General features: G+C 37.2%; 1 protein-coding gene across 3 annotated transcripts; it reads right to left on the bottom strand.

Moving 5' to 3' along the window:
• Positions 1-4,486: 4,486 nt before the first annotated feature.
• dhdds (dehydrodolichyl diphosphate synthase) lies at positions 4,487-13,408 on the bottom strand. Of its 3 annotated transcripts, none has more exons than XM_072393812.1 (9): positions 13,352-13,408; positions 12,924-13,004; positions 10,860-10,976; positions 10,624-10,766; positions 8,334-8,450; positions 8,132-8,233; positions 7,895-8,009; positions 6,226-6,333; positions 4,487-5,163 (listed from the first exon to the last, which is right to left on the bottom strand). In XM_072393812.1, exons 2-9 carry the CDS (start codon positions 12,984-12,986, stop codon positions 4,921-4,923), a joined length of 1,008 nt encoding a protein of 335 aa, XP_072249913.1. In that variant the 5' UTR covers positions 12,987-13,004; positions 13,352-13,408; the 3' UTR covers positions 4,487-4,920. The 3 variants fall into 3 exon arrangements, with proteins under 3 accessions (XP_072249913.1, XP_072249912.1, XP_072249911.1); XM_072393811.1 differs by having other exon boundaries at positions 13,241-13,402; XM_072393810.1 differs by having other exon boundaries at positions 13,271-13,402.
• Positions 13,409-16,077: the final 2,669 nt, after the last annotated feature.

Below are 16,077 nucleotides of genomic sequence, written 5' to 3'. Positions count from 1 at the left end.
ACATTTAGATCAACCACTGAAGTCAGAAAAGCTTACTCTTCTCCTAACAGAAACATAACTTAACAGAACTTTTCATCAGATGACCAGATTCACGCCATACATGTTTTTGGGATCTATCAAACTTTTTGACCTAATGACAGTAATTTTCTGTGGCATTTTAACTAGCTCTTATGTCAACATACACTATTTCAAGACATTTGGTAAGCAACTGTTTAATTAGTTCAACATTAAAACACAATGAGATAAAACGCAATGTTCCTATTGTTTTGCAAATTTTACCGTGCTTTAGCTGCCTTATGTTTACAAGATTCAAAATCCAACTTAAAAATATCTATTCCTCAGCAGTTTCAAATAAATCAAAAAATGATTAGACAAACTAAAAATGCCACGCCTACAGGATATGGACGGTAATCGTTTTAAAATTGATATAAAATGGATATGAATGTGAAAACAAAAGTTTTGTTACATCAAGTGCAAGCTCAAAACAAACCTATAAATGACATTTGTAATATAAAACTTGGTAAAAAATACTTATTTAAAACTGTACAATCACCAAGTACACAGAGTGAGCACATCAACCGTCATTTATTTGGCTTCGGTGGCTTCGGCCTTGGGCTCCTGCAACGTAAAGACAGCACATTTTAAATCAGGAAGAGATGTTTTTCAATCAGGAACCAGAACGTTTCGAATCAGATTCACCGTGTACAAGCGGTAACAATCGAGATCTGCTGGGTATGAACTTTTGGGCAACTCCAAAACATCCCACATTATGTCCTTATGTCTTTTAATTCATGCATTTTGATTCATTCTTAACCACTGTGCTCTCAAATTAACAACTTCAACACTCTGACAGAGCTAGCACACATTATTTACAAGTATACAGATAAATTAATTAATTAATTAAAACATACCTCAGCCTTGTTGTTGCCATTCTCAGCTGGCTTGGCCTTCTTTGCTTTGGGTGCCTTCTGCAAAAATAAGACGATAACAGATCAGAAATGGCAATTTCCATTAAAGGAACTGAGCTGGTTTCACATGCAGCTCAGTGAGCTTCATAACAAAAAACATTCAGTCACAATCAGCTTGTACAACAGAGAGGTGTCTTCCCTTACCTTTGCGGCGGCAGCTTTTTTCTTGGTCTCCACTGGTGCTGATTTAGGTTTCTGCAAAACCAGTAGATAGTTTGAACTGTACGCGACAACAGAACACACAACACTACTCGGAAAGATAAAAGCTAGTTACACTTAGCATATTAATCACCAATAATACTTGTTTTATGCAGCGACCATTAAAGGTGTTCTGAAATGTTTATATTTGATTGAATATGAATATTTGAATAGTTTCATAAAAATTGAAGGCTCTATGTGCGGCTCAAGTACGATGGCTTTATGGATATTTCATGCTTAAGTTGGTCTTAGGGGATGCTGTTATCAGTAAACAAACAAATGGCTGAGGAAGAGGAACAATTACTGAGAAGCAGATTGATTAATTGTGCTTATTAAGAGCTCACCAGTGCCAGTCGTGGGGAGGTTCTTCTTTGCTACAGAAAGAGGAAGAGCAGTCAAACATGAAAACAAATTGCCTCATCAACCTCTTGAAAACACAAGGTCCTAAGATAGCTTCTGCAATCAAAGTTTTATCAGACAGGGAAATAAAAGCTGACTGATTGAAAAAAAAACAACATCTAATTCATACATTTCATATACAGTTAGTTTGTAACAAACCTCAGGAGGGACAGTTTGCTGTAAGAGAAAAGAACAGAAAACACAGCATTAAAATCCAAACAAAGGCATAACATCTTAAAGTCAACAAAAACATGATACAGTACAGGCAGGGAAATAAACTAAACCTAAAGACAAAGTAAGAATCGTGCACGCCGAAGCTGATCCCGGAGCGCACAAAGAGCTTCCCGCGCATATTTGAATTCAAATTCGAGCTGTCCTGTCACCATGACACCGCTTTGGCGCCCTGACAGCTTCCTTTGTTTTGTATCAGTGCGCGCCGACAGACAGCTGAAGGGAAACTGATAAGATTACTACTTTACTAATCTGTAGCTACACAATAAATGCAACCAAACGCAGGCCTGCAGAGGTTGCAAGCAAAACCACGATTATATTTAGGTTGACAATACTTTGAAAAACAGATTTCTTATGAGTTTGCATTAAATTCTGACACTTAACTGTGCTTTTTTTTTTATCCATATACATGTTCAAAAACCAGCTCTTCATTATGCTGCGATGCAATTTGCAAAATTAAATTTAAATTACTCAGATGAACAATTACAGTAAATTTTGCTTTACATTATTGCTTTTTTTTTTTTTTATTTTCAATGCGCATTGTCTGGTGTGCAGTCACGATTCTGATATTTTAAGACATCTGTTGATTAAATCAAACCAACAGACGAGCTATTAAACCGATTTAGAGTCGCCATGCACGACCAAACCAGATTGCTCTAATTCAAAACAGTGAAAAATTAATCACCACTACCTCCCCTCCCCCCACTCCTTCCTCAAACGTGCAGATTGCGCTTAAACCAATTTTCTTTACTTGGTAACCGTTCTCCATTTGCATTGGCTAAACTAAATCCCTGGTTTTGTATTCACGCTGTCGTGATAACTAAATAATCGTTTGCAGCGTGTGTGAAAAGTTCGTTGCTGCGTACAACCTGTCAAGGTTTTGCCCAGCCTACTGCTTAAGAGGGAAAAGACAGGCGATGCCAGAAATATGACAAAATATCAATAGCTGCTCTATCCAGAGCCTAACTGGACGTAAAATCGATCATTTGTATGCAAACAGTCGTGTCTGATAAGTTAGTGCATATTTTAAGCCACTGGCAAGTACATAAGCTTTAATTTTCGACGACCGGGAGGATGCTTGCACAGGTCTCCGCTGTCAGGCCGCCATTGCTCTAGCGTTTGTTAGGGATGATGACGTTCATCTGATGCAGAAAAATTAAACGCAGCCGAACGTTCACCACAAGTTACCAACATGAATCTCCCAAAGAGTAAAAATCAATAAAAATACATTAATCTTACCTTTGCTTTTCCCATGTTACTGACTGGAAATAAACAGAATGCTCAAAAAATAATAGCCGAAAAACAGGCTTTTTTTCGGTGAGACGACACACGACGATCGGGCAGTCACTGCGTAAAATGGCGAATGTATAATGCAAACGAATGTTTTTGTAGTTTATACAGTGAAATATAAGAACGAAACCGGTTTGAACCAGTTTTGTATTTCGACGTCTGTCATTGGACGGAAATGTAACACGTGGTTCAAGGCTCCACCCATTTGTTAAAGAAGCAGGAAGCGAGCTCGTAAAAATCCTGACCTGTGGCGCGCGGGGGTGCTGTATCAACAGTTTCTGGCGTTGTATACATAAAAGTAAACAAGTAATGCACATTACACAACATTATCACTCATCATCAACTTTTATCATTATTATTGCGGTTGTTATTTTTATCAATGTAACCATTACTGTCATCATAACTAGAAAAACTCTTGGAATAGATATGGGAACAGTAAAACGGAGTACTTTAAACAACAGATATGTGTGTGCTTGTGTTTCTATATGGATATAAATGTGTGTCTCTATTTCTGTATGAATATCATGTTACTCCCAGGTTATATTTATAGTAGATCTACATTACAATGAAACTAGCTGTACTGTGTCCGATTACTCTGCTTATAGCTGACTTCTAATGTCCAATCTATTGTATATATTACTTTGTAATATTCATTATACTATATGTATCATATATTTACTTTAATATGTGTATATAGTGCCGGTGCCCAGGAGAAATAGGTGCAGCTTTTTAATGCAGATGATGGGGATCTTAATAAACTAACTGATTCCCTGAAAGCATAACCTCTTCTGTTCGTTTGTGTTTCTAACCTAATGCCGTGTCGATGAATCTGAGGAGATGTCGTGCAATCTGCCTTGGAAATTGAAAATTGAGGATAAAGAAACTTGCACCCGTTTCATCTCAATAATTAAACAGGCTGCTAGTGATAAACAAATATGGGACTGTTCAACATTAACTGTCCAATCCTTTCGCTTGCATTAAACATGCACTTTAGATTCTTTTCTTTTTATGCTCCATGTAATTACTAAATCATATTTAATGCAACTTTGGTGTGTTTTTTCCTTTTAATCACTTGTGTGGTTTACTTGGGAACAAGGGTTTCTTAGTTATAAGTTGAACAATTACTCAATCTTAACCAATCACGTTCAAATAAACATACATACATTTCCTATTACTGGAGAAGTCCATTACAAAACTGGTTTATGCAACTATATGTGCAGAAAGATGTGAAACTGTAGAGGTCTCATAAATCTAAAGCAAATAAAGACTTCCTTGTCCCTTAGATGCTTAGCATAAGCAGCACAGGACATACCCAGAAGACCTAAAAGAGTTAAGAACTTCAGTGAAATTTGAGTGAAAAAAAAATGAGTGAAGTGCAATTAATTTAAACCAAATCGATATACAGGTCTCAGTTTATTCTGTTTGAAAAGCTGGTCAAAATATAGTTATGTCTTCAAAAATCACACTTAACAAAAACACACAAAAATATCAAACCCGACTGAGTTCTCAGAAACACAGGATGCGTGGCTTTCGTTAACAGTTTTCAACCTTTCAATCAGTGGCATGCATTTGACAGTTTACACAACAACTTAACTGCATCTTGACCAGACATTTCCACATATTAGACTTTGCAAATCTACAATCATAAATATCACGATTATTCTACAGCCCCATGGGGGCAAAATTGCCTTCTCATCTTATACAAATCAGCAATAAAATGAAACCACTCTTGGTCACTGTTTGCTCTTCCTTTTTCCACAGAAAAGGAGGAAGGGAAGAGAACAGGAGAGGTTTCATCAATATTTCGGCAAAATATTAGTACCTCAGAGCTCTTCTAGGTAAAGACCGTTTCACTGCATAAGTCAGTGAAAAAAGAGTTTCTCTTGTGCTTTAGTGTTTGTATGAAATCCTGAACTCGTGCTTCTCGGGAGAAAGTGTAGCGTTGCAGTGCCTCTTGTCTTCTCTGGGCATCGACTGGCTTTCCATTACCCTGATGCTGCAAGAGATCTGCTACACAGGCACGATCCGCCTCCAACTGCTGTAGGGCCTGTTCCTCTTGATAGAGGTCTCTGGCTTTCTGGAAAGAAACATAAAAAAATAATAATGTAGACAGGGGAATTGCTTACATTTGTAATAACCCAGATGTATATTAGGACTCTGAACATCATGCTGTAGACAGCATTTTACTTTGTCTTTACCAGAAGTGTTGGTGCTAACCTGACTCGTTTAGAGTTTGAACCCAAGAATACGAGAAAATCTGTGTTTTTCATTGGCTGCCCAAATGTCGTGCACTGTGGCTCAATAATTCAGTGTAATAAGCGGTGACTGGACAATCCACTGCAGTTAAAACTAAAGATTCAGTCAACAGTTGGATACCGCAATAGTGTATTTCAGTTCATGTAGAAACATACTTTGGACCAATTATGCCAATAATACATTTGGAAGATGTTCCCATACATTTAATGTGACACCAGTGTTTTCCAGTAATAATCAACAGGTCACACAGTCAATACTTATACAGTCAAAGATAGAGAACTAAAAAGGTCAAACAAATGCCAATGAGTTTTATGGTTCACTTTGCAAAGATCTGGCAGCAAAGATTAATTTTTAAAACTTTCTTGAATAAACTTTAACTGAAGTCTCTCAGAACCTTTAAACATACATATTTAACAAGCAATAAGAAACAAGTTAAGTGTCATCATAAGATGAACGTATTGAAAGTAAACGGCTTTGACCACAAAGGAGCTTAAGAGCCATTTTATATCCTGTTGTGGACATGACCACGGACTGCCTGAGGATCTGTGTTCTTGCATATAGACATCTAAAATGAGGTATCCCCCCCGTTTGTGCAGGAAGAATAAAGACAGCTGAACTGTCAGATATGCAGTCGTCTGACAACATGTGAGGACTTGTGTCCCTTGTGGCACAGTATAACAATAATGGAAGATATATCAGCAGTATATCAGTATTTAGTTGCATGCCTTTTTAAAGGCCACAATAAATAACAATTTATTCATTTACAACAAGGCTATTGCTTTCTAAGATATTGTAGGAAAGTGACTAGTCTTTATGGACACCCTCACTACAGCAGAGTCCCACATTGGGGATAAAAACAGATTGGGATCAATACGAGCCTTACCTGGATGGATTTGTGATTTAACTGATACTGGATAATGGCGTCGCACAGATTCCAGAAAGAGTACTCTGGCCACAGAACGGACTGAAACACTAGGCAGGAGTGGGACGTCTGTAGATCAATAAAAAAAATAAAAAATAAAAAATAAATAAAAATAAAAAAGTTGTAGAAGCTGCAAAATGTTTCATCAGATTCTGCTTTCTCATTTGAAATTATTACCCAAAATAATTTACTGGGTTCACGCCTCTAACTTTGACTGAACCCCTAAACTGGAAGTAATACTTAGTTAATACTAACAGGCATAAGGCAGCTAAGGAAAGTGTTACAAACAAATTTTCTATCCATTATCAATGGATAGAAAGTAATAAAAAGCTACTGCCTGCTAACATAAAGGCAACCAAATCAGTCACAGCTGACATGACTAAAGGTCCCATAGCATGCTTTTTCATGTTATCTGGCTTATCTCTAGTGTTAAAATGATGTATTATCACCTTTTTTTTTTTTTTATATAAAGGAGGAGGTATAGGCACATTTTAGTATTTTTTGCAGAAAGAACTCCTGTTATACAGTAGTTCAAACTCTGGCTTCTACATCATTTTTACTCACACGTCACAGTGAGTAAAAGGCAGGGTTTTCTTTATTGGTCAAATTTTTCAGGCAGTGCATGCCCACATGAGCTGGAGCATGTTTTTGGTTGTGAGGGCAAGTTGACCCTTTTCAGCTCCCCCAAAGACCCAGCAATCCTGGATCAATAGATTAGTTTGTTTTTCCTGGTCAGTAACGCGGTCGGTAAAAGGTTTGGATGCGTTCGCTACACTTAACGGTCGATAGTTTTATGAACTAAACAAGTATGAAGCTGGCATTGCAGGAAGACAGAAGCTCAAAGTCGAGGCTGTTCAAACCCTAAAAGAGTACGAGTCTAAACTGCAAACAGTTTCAAATGGCATTACAAACATTACGGTTACACTAGCTGAAAACGCAGATACTTTGTGTTGACAAACTCATACAGAAGACAATGAATGTATCTATTTGGAGCTTCTACAATCGCCCAGAAACACTAACCCGAATCTGAACTGAACACATACGTCTGCATCTCATGTGTTGTCATGTTTGAAAACAGTGCTTTTTCTTATGTGTTGTCATAGCTTCCTAGCCACCAATGGGGGTAGAGTTCGTTCGCGAATCACCATCATCTCCATCCCTGCCCGCCCGGCACACCTCTAGGAATTTGGCCAATGGGAAGGCACTTTAGCCAGATCCTGTCTTTCTCAAGAGGAGGCTTCACCCAAGAGAAAGTTCTCCGTCATTCTGAAGCAATTGCAAACTATTTGAAGTTATGAAAAGTGCAACACTTATTTGGTAGTACCCAAGATTAAGAATGAAATGACTGAAAATTATTATGTCCACTTTAAGGTGTTCAAGGCCATTTATGGGTGCTGAAAATGCAGCAATCATTTCACATCTTAGATACAAAAAATACAGATAAAAGCAGAGTGTGCACAGACAACTTTGTTCAAATCTGACTGTGCAAACACTTTGCAACATAACCTGAAAAACAAGTCTAACTGCTAAAGTCGTAACTAATCTGCCTAATTCGGGACAAAAAAATATATATAACAACCGTCATCTTCAAATGATTTCTGTTGTGCGAGATATTATTTTCATTCCGTACCTGCCAAAGAAGGAAGTCGCTGAGGCGCACCTCTCCTGATGTGCGGATGAGCAAATCGGGATTGGGAGAGTTATTGCTGTACAGGCACTCGCTTAGCAACGCCTCTGAAACATCGCTGAGCATGACAGAAACACGAACAGCTTGTCAATGCACCAGGCCCCCAGATTATCTTTCTAAATGCTATTTAACATGAGGTGTTGACAAGATTAACTCCCAACTGTCTGCTGCATTGCTTACCTTGCTTTGATCAGACTCTGCTCCACTCCCCAAGCCATTTCCCTTACTGCATTGGTGATTTCATATCTTGATGTGTAGGCAAAGCACACATTGAGAAAACATCTGGAAAACAAAAAAGAGAGAGATGAAAAATATCCTTGTGGTGAACAATAGAAAAAAAAATAATGAGGATGATAGCAGAAGCATAAATGAATAAGCATACTTATTGTGAGTCCTGGTTGACACCACAGCTTTTGCAATAACCTGCTGAAGGTCCAGAGGCAGCATATTCAAGTCGCCCAACACTCGGATACAAACACCATGTTTTTCCAGGTTTTCCCTATGAGACATAACATAAAGGCAAGAACAGAGAGGCACATGAAATGCCTACACATAAAGAACTTCCACAGTAAAGTGAAACAATGGGCGGTCCAGTGTCATGTCTAAATGTGTTTTTTGTCAAAAGTTGGTACTAATCACAGTAGCACAAACTGCCCTGTCCTCTTGGTGGCAGCAGTCTCACAGTCAGATGTTAGTCAGACATCTTGATCCACATATTGAAAATGTGGAGTAGTCACATGAAATATTGCTGGTGTTCAAGCTTATCTAGAATATCCATAACATACAACACTAATGAAGTATGAAAACATCTTATTACAACATTCATTTTAAGAGAAAGAAACATGTGGAAGATACATTAAACTGAAAGTGAAGGGTTGCCACTTCTGCCCTTTAAATATTCCACCATTGTTACAATAATAATGGTTTAAAATACTTCACAAACACCTCAACTAATACCAGTGTCTAGTTGGATGCATTTTCAGACTACAAACAAAAGGTTCATTTTTTTCAAAGGGTAGGAATTAAGTCATCAGTAAAATATTTCTAGATGTTGGAAAAAAAAATTAAAATGCTAGAGGCCCTTAGTGAAACTTAAAGGGGAATTTGGTATTTTTAAACCTAGACTTTATTTCTGGCATGAAATACGTTAATCTACTCACCGAGAACAGTTTGGTGAAGGTCGGCGTCCTTCGGAAGCTATTTAGATAACTCGAGATCCATATAACGGAGTGAACCGGGCAAAGACGATGCAGCCTCTAAATAAGGCATTATCTGTCTTTATTTCACCAATACTTTTTGACGAATGAATGAACAAACGTACTATAGCTCTGTTAGCTCATAGGTGCTGTTATGTGGCTACTTGCGGTTATAGGAGAGCTAACGAAGGGAATTCTACACAGGCACTCTACTGGGATCACTTCATCCACACGCTCCCCTGGAGCACAGTTTAGTTATTCCGTGCTCTGTGACAGTCGGTTAACTTCACAGGGAGTTTGCTACTGCTAGTTTTGTGCAACATGGCAGGATATTTATAAAATTTTGACAATGTGAATGATTACTTAAATAAAGACAGATAATGCCTTATTTAGAGGATGCATCGTTTTTGCCCCGTTCACTCCGTTATATGGATATACGCATATCGCGAGTTATCTAAATAGCTTCCGCAGGACGTTGACCTTCGCCAAACTGTTCTCGTTGAGTAGATAAACGTATTTCATGCCAGAAATAAGGTTAAATTAGGTTTAAATAAGGTTAATCTAGGTTTAAAAATACCGGAGTTCCCCTTTAACAGCTGGTCTGACTGAGTCATTGTAACAACTGTCAACTAACTACTAGTCTAAAACCAAAGAACCCTCAAACTAAAGCTGAAGTCTCAGGTTGTGTGAGAAATCTCTCACTTATCACTACATACTTTACAGCTTGAGGTCACCCTTTTGTATGCCATCAAAATTGACAATGAGATTTTATGGTTTACTCAAAGTTTCCCACAATACGGCGTGAAAAGTATTGCATCATCAGTGGTCACTAACCCAGTAAATATATTCCATTATGCATTCCACCAAGAGTGTAAAGAACATAGCAAGCAGAGCTTCAGCAGCTTCAAAGCCTTTCAGAAAAATGTCAATTTTCAATATATTTTAAGTGTCTTTCCTTTAATCCCTTTCTTTGCCAAGTAAATCAGTAACAACACTATATATTATAGTATAAATGGCAGATTTATAAGTTTGTTTTTCTTTTTAACTCCATGAGACAAACACTTAAGATGTGGCATGACTGTAAGATGTTAAATTTAATACAATAAATGTGAATAGAGCAGAAAACCACAACAAAAACAGCTCAATGCTTTTTGTATTTGTTCATATGGGGGAAAAATGTTGAGAAATCAATCACGGCACAAAAAGAAAAAGTTTGAAGTGCTCTTTTATTATAAAGACTACCCCATTTTATAGTCCTCTACGAACAACTCTGAAAGTAGTCAGTGGGGATTAGTGAGCATGTGATTTTGAACACAGCCTCAGACTTGTATTTACTTTAACTACACAGCTGTGCTGGAGCATTTTGTTTAGTTCCTTTTAATTGTCTTTTAAGGAAGCTGTGAATCACATAATGTACGGTATAAAAAGTCACTTGTGCCACAAACAGTAAAGTGGAAATTCCAACTTGAAACTCACCGCTCATCCAACAGCCTTTCAAATTTCTGCTTAGCCAGCTCCATCAGCCCATCCACCTCATCTTGAGTGCGCTTGAAGTTCTCAATGCTGAAGGCGTACACCGTCACCTCTGGGATGTTGAGATACTTGCACCAACGTAGTGTCTGGTGTGGAAGAGAAAAGGGGGTAGACTTGTATGAGCAATCCATTCATGTCCTGATGGGTGTATGCGTTTCCCAGGCCAGATGAAAACTGACCTCTGCCAGCTTGTTGAAGCCCTGCATATGCCCCTCCTGGCGTTCCATGTTTTTCTTACGTGCGAAGCGCCGATTACCATCCATGATGAAGGCCACATGCTTGGGCATGGGTCCTGCCTGGGAGAGATAGTGTAGAAAACAGGAATCATTAAAAAAAGAAAGAGCTGGTAGAGCTAAGCCACAGAACAAGTAATCAGCACGAATAGGCTATAAATAATTGTCTAAGAACAATGGCGTTCTCTGATTCTAAAGAATCCATCTAACAAAAAACTAACTATATTCATCTTTTACCTTAACTATAAACAAATACTATTTTTTCCTGATAACTAAACTTTATCTCAGTCTTCATCAATGGACGTATGAATTATGAACAACGGGCCACCTGCACCCATTTATAATGGATGACATGCAGTTTGAAGCTGTAGAAAAAAAAAAATCATCTCTGCGTTTTAAACCAAATTCCACAAAAAAAAAAAAAAAAAAAAAAAAAAAACAGGCACTGTGGATTAACTTCAATTTCAAATCGTTGATCTCTATCCAGCATAATTTACCTACATTTCTCACCAACTAATAAAGTATACATTGAAATAAAATTGCTTCCGGGTGACAGAAAGCGCTGGTCGGTTATGCCTCCAATGTGTTTACATTGAATGAAAGTCACTTGTTGTTCGACGTCTTCGAAGCTACACTTAACAAACTCTTACAGAAATATTTTCAGACTCGAGTAATCATGAAAAATTATTTTCCACAATAGTACCCACATTTCATATCTGTACTTGTTTGTAATGAACAAGAAAACTATAATTGTATTATTTTGTTTAAAGATAGGTGATTCACTGATACCCAAATATTTACTATTCTTTGTTCCTCACCGTATCATACAGAGTGAAAAAAAGGGATTTCATATCCAGTTACTGACCGGGGACAACCTTAAAAACTAGTGGGCTCATACAGATGGCTCGATGGGTCTTTGGGGATATTGCAGCATTGATGGTGTGATGTGCACATGCACAGTTGTCACACCACAGTAGGTGCAAGAGCCAGTGAGGCAAAATAATTTGCTGCTTAACCCCTAAAGGAAAGTTTGAACAGTCCTCCTTTTTTGGATGAGTAGTCAAGCAGAGAAGTACATCTAATATGACATAATTCACACTAGTTGTGTTCTCAGATAACCAGATATTTTCAAAATTGCATTTGTATGAATACAGTTTGTTTATAGTGTGCACAGCAAAAAGAGTGAAGAAATGGGGAATAAGTCAAAAGGGAATACAATACGTGTTGTGTGGAACTATTTCAGCCACAGAGGGGATGATGTTGAACAGAAACAGATGTGTTGTCAGCAATGCCTTGCCATCATTGCTGCTGCGCGAGGCAACACAAAGCTATGTATGGTTCATGCCATCCAAAGGAAGACACTATCCTGACATACAAGATCATCAACTTCAGCCTGGATTAACAAAGGAGTATTACACGAACAGTGTCATTGTGACTCAGAAAGCGCCTATTCAACAGCTTTATGCTTTTGAATGTTGAATGACCCTGCTACATTTAAAGTTCAAGAAAGGTTAGTTAACACTCAGGTTTCTGTCAACAGGTTCAGGTTTCTTTAAAAATTCAACTTTATCTCCTATGTAGTTACACTGCCCAACAAAACAGCCACAACGTTTCCTCCCAAATAACATATGTAGAGGAAAATAAGGCATTCTCTCAAGGCAAGATTAATAAAAAAATAAGACTGGAAATCTAAAACTCATCTTTTTCTGATATTGTCAAAGCCTGGCATAGTATTTCTTTCGAAATTATAAACATGGAATTATTTAAGAAGATTATAACACAGTCCCAGGATTACTGAAGTTTCAGGTAGAAAGGCCATACAGGCAACTGATCAGATAAACATCTGGAGGGGAGCAAGTCGCCCTGACCCTTCCGACTCAACAGAAAATGACATACATGAAAAAAATGTCACTGAAACCTGAAGCTATACAATGACTACAACCTAAAACAAGATCTATGAGGCACAAACTGAGTCAAGACAGAGCAAAGAACAAACATACACAGACTTACCTTCAGGACATTGGCAGAAATCTTTTCAAGCAGATTTAATTCTCCTTCTTGTATCCACGACATTTTCAGGCTCCAACCGATCTGAAATCATGTGATTTAAAACGTTTTTAAAGTGTTTCTGACTCAACAACTTACGGTCCACCCTACACGTTAAAATCAGGTACTGTCACTACGATAGAGACACTATTTAAAGGTTGGATTTACGTGCAATATTAAATTTCATATGCTGCCTCTGATTGATTTCACCGTCAACTGCCAACCGGGCTCACGAGACATGCAATGAACTAAACTGCGAGGAGGCTAAAAAAACCATAAACCGAGCCACCAGCCGCCCAGAAAATCCTCACCCTCAGAGGAAACGGCTTCTTTCATTCAAACTACTCAATTACAAGTTGCTCTTTTCTCAAAAGCTACGGCCGTTTTCTCACATTTCCCAGAGCCTCCAAGTCACAGGTTTTTACGATGACGACCACTTCCGCATCGGAGCTAGGTGACGTATACGCAAGATGACGACTTCCTGTCAGACGTTGGTGGATTTTTGAACCACGCAAAAGGTTGTACCGTTGCTACGTTTCAGTAAGACTTGATTGACCAATTAATAAAACCAATAAATGGATTAATGTACAAATAGATTGAATAATAGCCTAAATAAAGGAAGTTTTAGTAAAAATATTATTTGCTTAACGTATACTGATGTAAATGTAGGTGTACCATATAGACTTAAAAACTATTCAATAACTTACTGATGTAAAAGTGCAGAAGTACTACCAGCAAAATATATCTAAAGATGTAAATGTGATAGTACTCAATATTTTCTATATTCTGCTATTTCTATTTAAAATTAGCATTTTACTGATGGTTAATAACTAACGTGATGAGAACCAAACCAACCAAATGTAGGATAAAAATAAGGTTTGAATGGGACCATTGATAAGCGGAAAATTCTTAGATTATGTTTAACTTAAAAATCTAAAGCTCAGTTATCTCAGTAGACACATTACAGATTAAGCCTTTAGCATCATAACAGCTTATATAAAATACATTTTATATAAAAGCATCTTTCCAACCTCACAACTTTTTTTTTTTAAATCAATCCCTGAATCTAAAAAAATGGCTGGAACAAGCTCAGTATCATATACTGCTGACCTGCATGACTTGAAATGCTGCTCATTCTGGTAAATGCAGGTTATTCCAGATGCGCATACCTTGTTTGACATGAAGGAACGCAGTCATAGATTCCTTTTTGAGCCTCGCCTTTCTTGTGAGATATGTATTGTCTTGTTTCACACCATGTTCTTCTCTTGTGTGTGAAACAATTATTTGGGCAAAAAAGGCAACAAAACTTCTTGAAGTGTTAAGTTTTGAAAATAGAGCTAAACTAAATATGGGAGATCATTTAGTTTCTGAGACAAAGGGATAACAATGCTATGAGGTCGCACTCAAGGACGGACACTTAGCCACCTTACTAATCAAAGTCGAGTGAATTTCAGTCATATTGTTTTCTTTAGTAGGTAATATCTAACAACAATTGATAGTTTGTCCACTAAATTACAGAATACAGTGACTTGAACCCTTTTAGTTTTTGGTTATGTCTACTTATCACAATGTCTTTAATTCGGTATTTAGGTTCTTATTGATTTAATATGTGTAAATACAAAATAATTTTCCTGTGTTTGAATACTTCATTCATGTAATTGCTCCTTTGACTTGGATATATCAGTTTATTTTGATATTTGTCGTAAATACTTATTTTGTTGTTGCTTTGTCTATTTTTTTATTAATAGTTTGCGATTAATCAGTTTAGGTTTCTTTTATTTTGGTCTTGATTTGTCTATTGATTTTTATTCGTTTGTTAATTTGTGAAAGATTAATTTTTGTAAAATATCCAAAGCTGCTGATTAAAATGTTTTACAAATTATGGTTTGTACCTTATATTTGCATGGATATAAAGACAAGACATGAAATCTGTAAAAATAACATTTATTTTCTTGCTGACTAAATGAAACGCACATATCTGAATTTAATCCCAGCAGCAAATTTAACACAAAGTTATAGGATGGATGGGGTAAGCTTATCACTGTGGTGAATTTCCTCCTCTGTCACAGTAAGTGTTCCCAAACTGAGGAAACCAATTGCAGTTGTCTTTGAGGCAGACTGTTTTTACATTCTTGTTTGACATAGGATTTTGTGGGTGATGTCAAATGTTCATAGATTACTATAGTTTTCATGGACGGGTCTGGACTGGACTATGGAGCCATGCTGTTATAATACAAGCAGGGTGTTGCTTGGGGAATGGTAAATGTACCGCATTTACATAGTGCTTTTCTAGTCTTGTTCACCACTTAAAGCACTCTTAAACAGCAAGTCACGATCACGCATTCACACACAAATTTGTGTTTTTTTTCTTTATTATACATACGCTGTTGAATGCGTCTGAGGCAAAATGTGGTTGAGTATTTTGCCCAAAGACACCTCAGCATATGCACATATGTAAGGTGGGAATCGGGCCACTGATCCTTCGATTAGCACACAACCACTCTTCTGCCTGAGCTACAGCTGTTTGGGAAAATTGTCCAAACGAAATAAGAAAGGTCCTCCCTGAAAATGAAGTCCGAAGGGCAGTAAAGGATTCTCCAAAATCTTCATAAACTGCTCAGCATTAATAGTGCTTGCAAATTACCCATAGCATGTGCCTTTGTGGAGTCTGAATCTGAAGGATGTAGGATGCACCGATAATCTAAAACAATATTCTAAATGTTTTAACTTTGTATTTTATAGAGACACAGAGCATCTTAAATGTGCAGGACTATAAAAGTTTTATCATTTCTGGATCTCATTGATCCTGGTGGTCTTATGTTGAGAATTTAAAAAAAAGTCCTCCTTATCTTTACTTTTTAATGACTGAGCCTCTGGGATGCTCTTGATTTACTCAGTTATGTAATCCATCTTTTTACATGGTCATCCTAATCAGTGTTTAATCAGATATTTTCTGTGACAATTCCTTATGCCTTTTTAAAAAACATGATGTCAAATTCAAACATAAACTTATCTATTTTTTTTTATTTTTGTTTTACAAAAGCAAAAATATTTCTACAATTCCGCATTTGATAAAATGTCTTTGAATAATTTTCTAATAATACTAGGGTTAAGTGAT

Source organism: Leuresthes tenuis, unplaced genomic scaffold (assembly GCF_036924035.1).
Source record: "Leuresthes tenuis unplaced genomic scaffold, fLeuTen1.0.hap1 SCAF_10, whole genome shotgun sequence".
NCBI classification, from domain to species: Eukaryota; Metazoa; Chordata; class Actinopteri; order Atheriniformes; family Atherinopsidae; genus Leuresthes; species Leuresthes tenuis.
The sequence above is the reverse complement of the archived record's forward strand: the minus strand, read 5'-3'. Positions and strand labels throughout refer to the sequence as shown.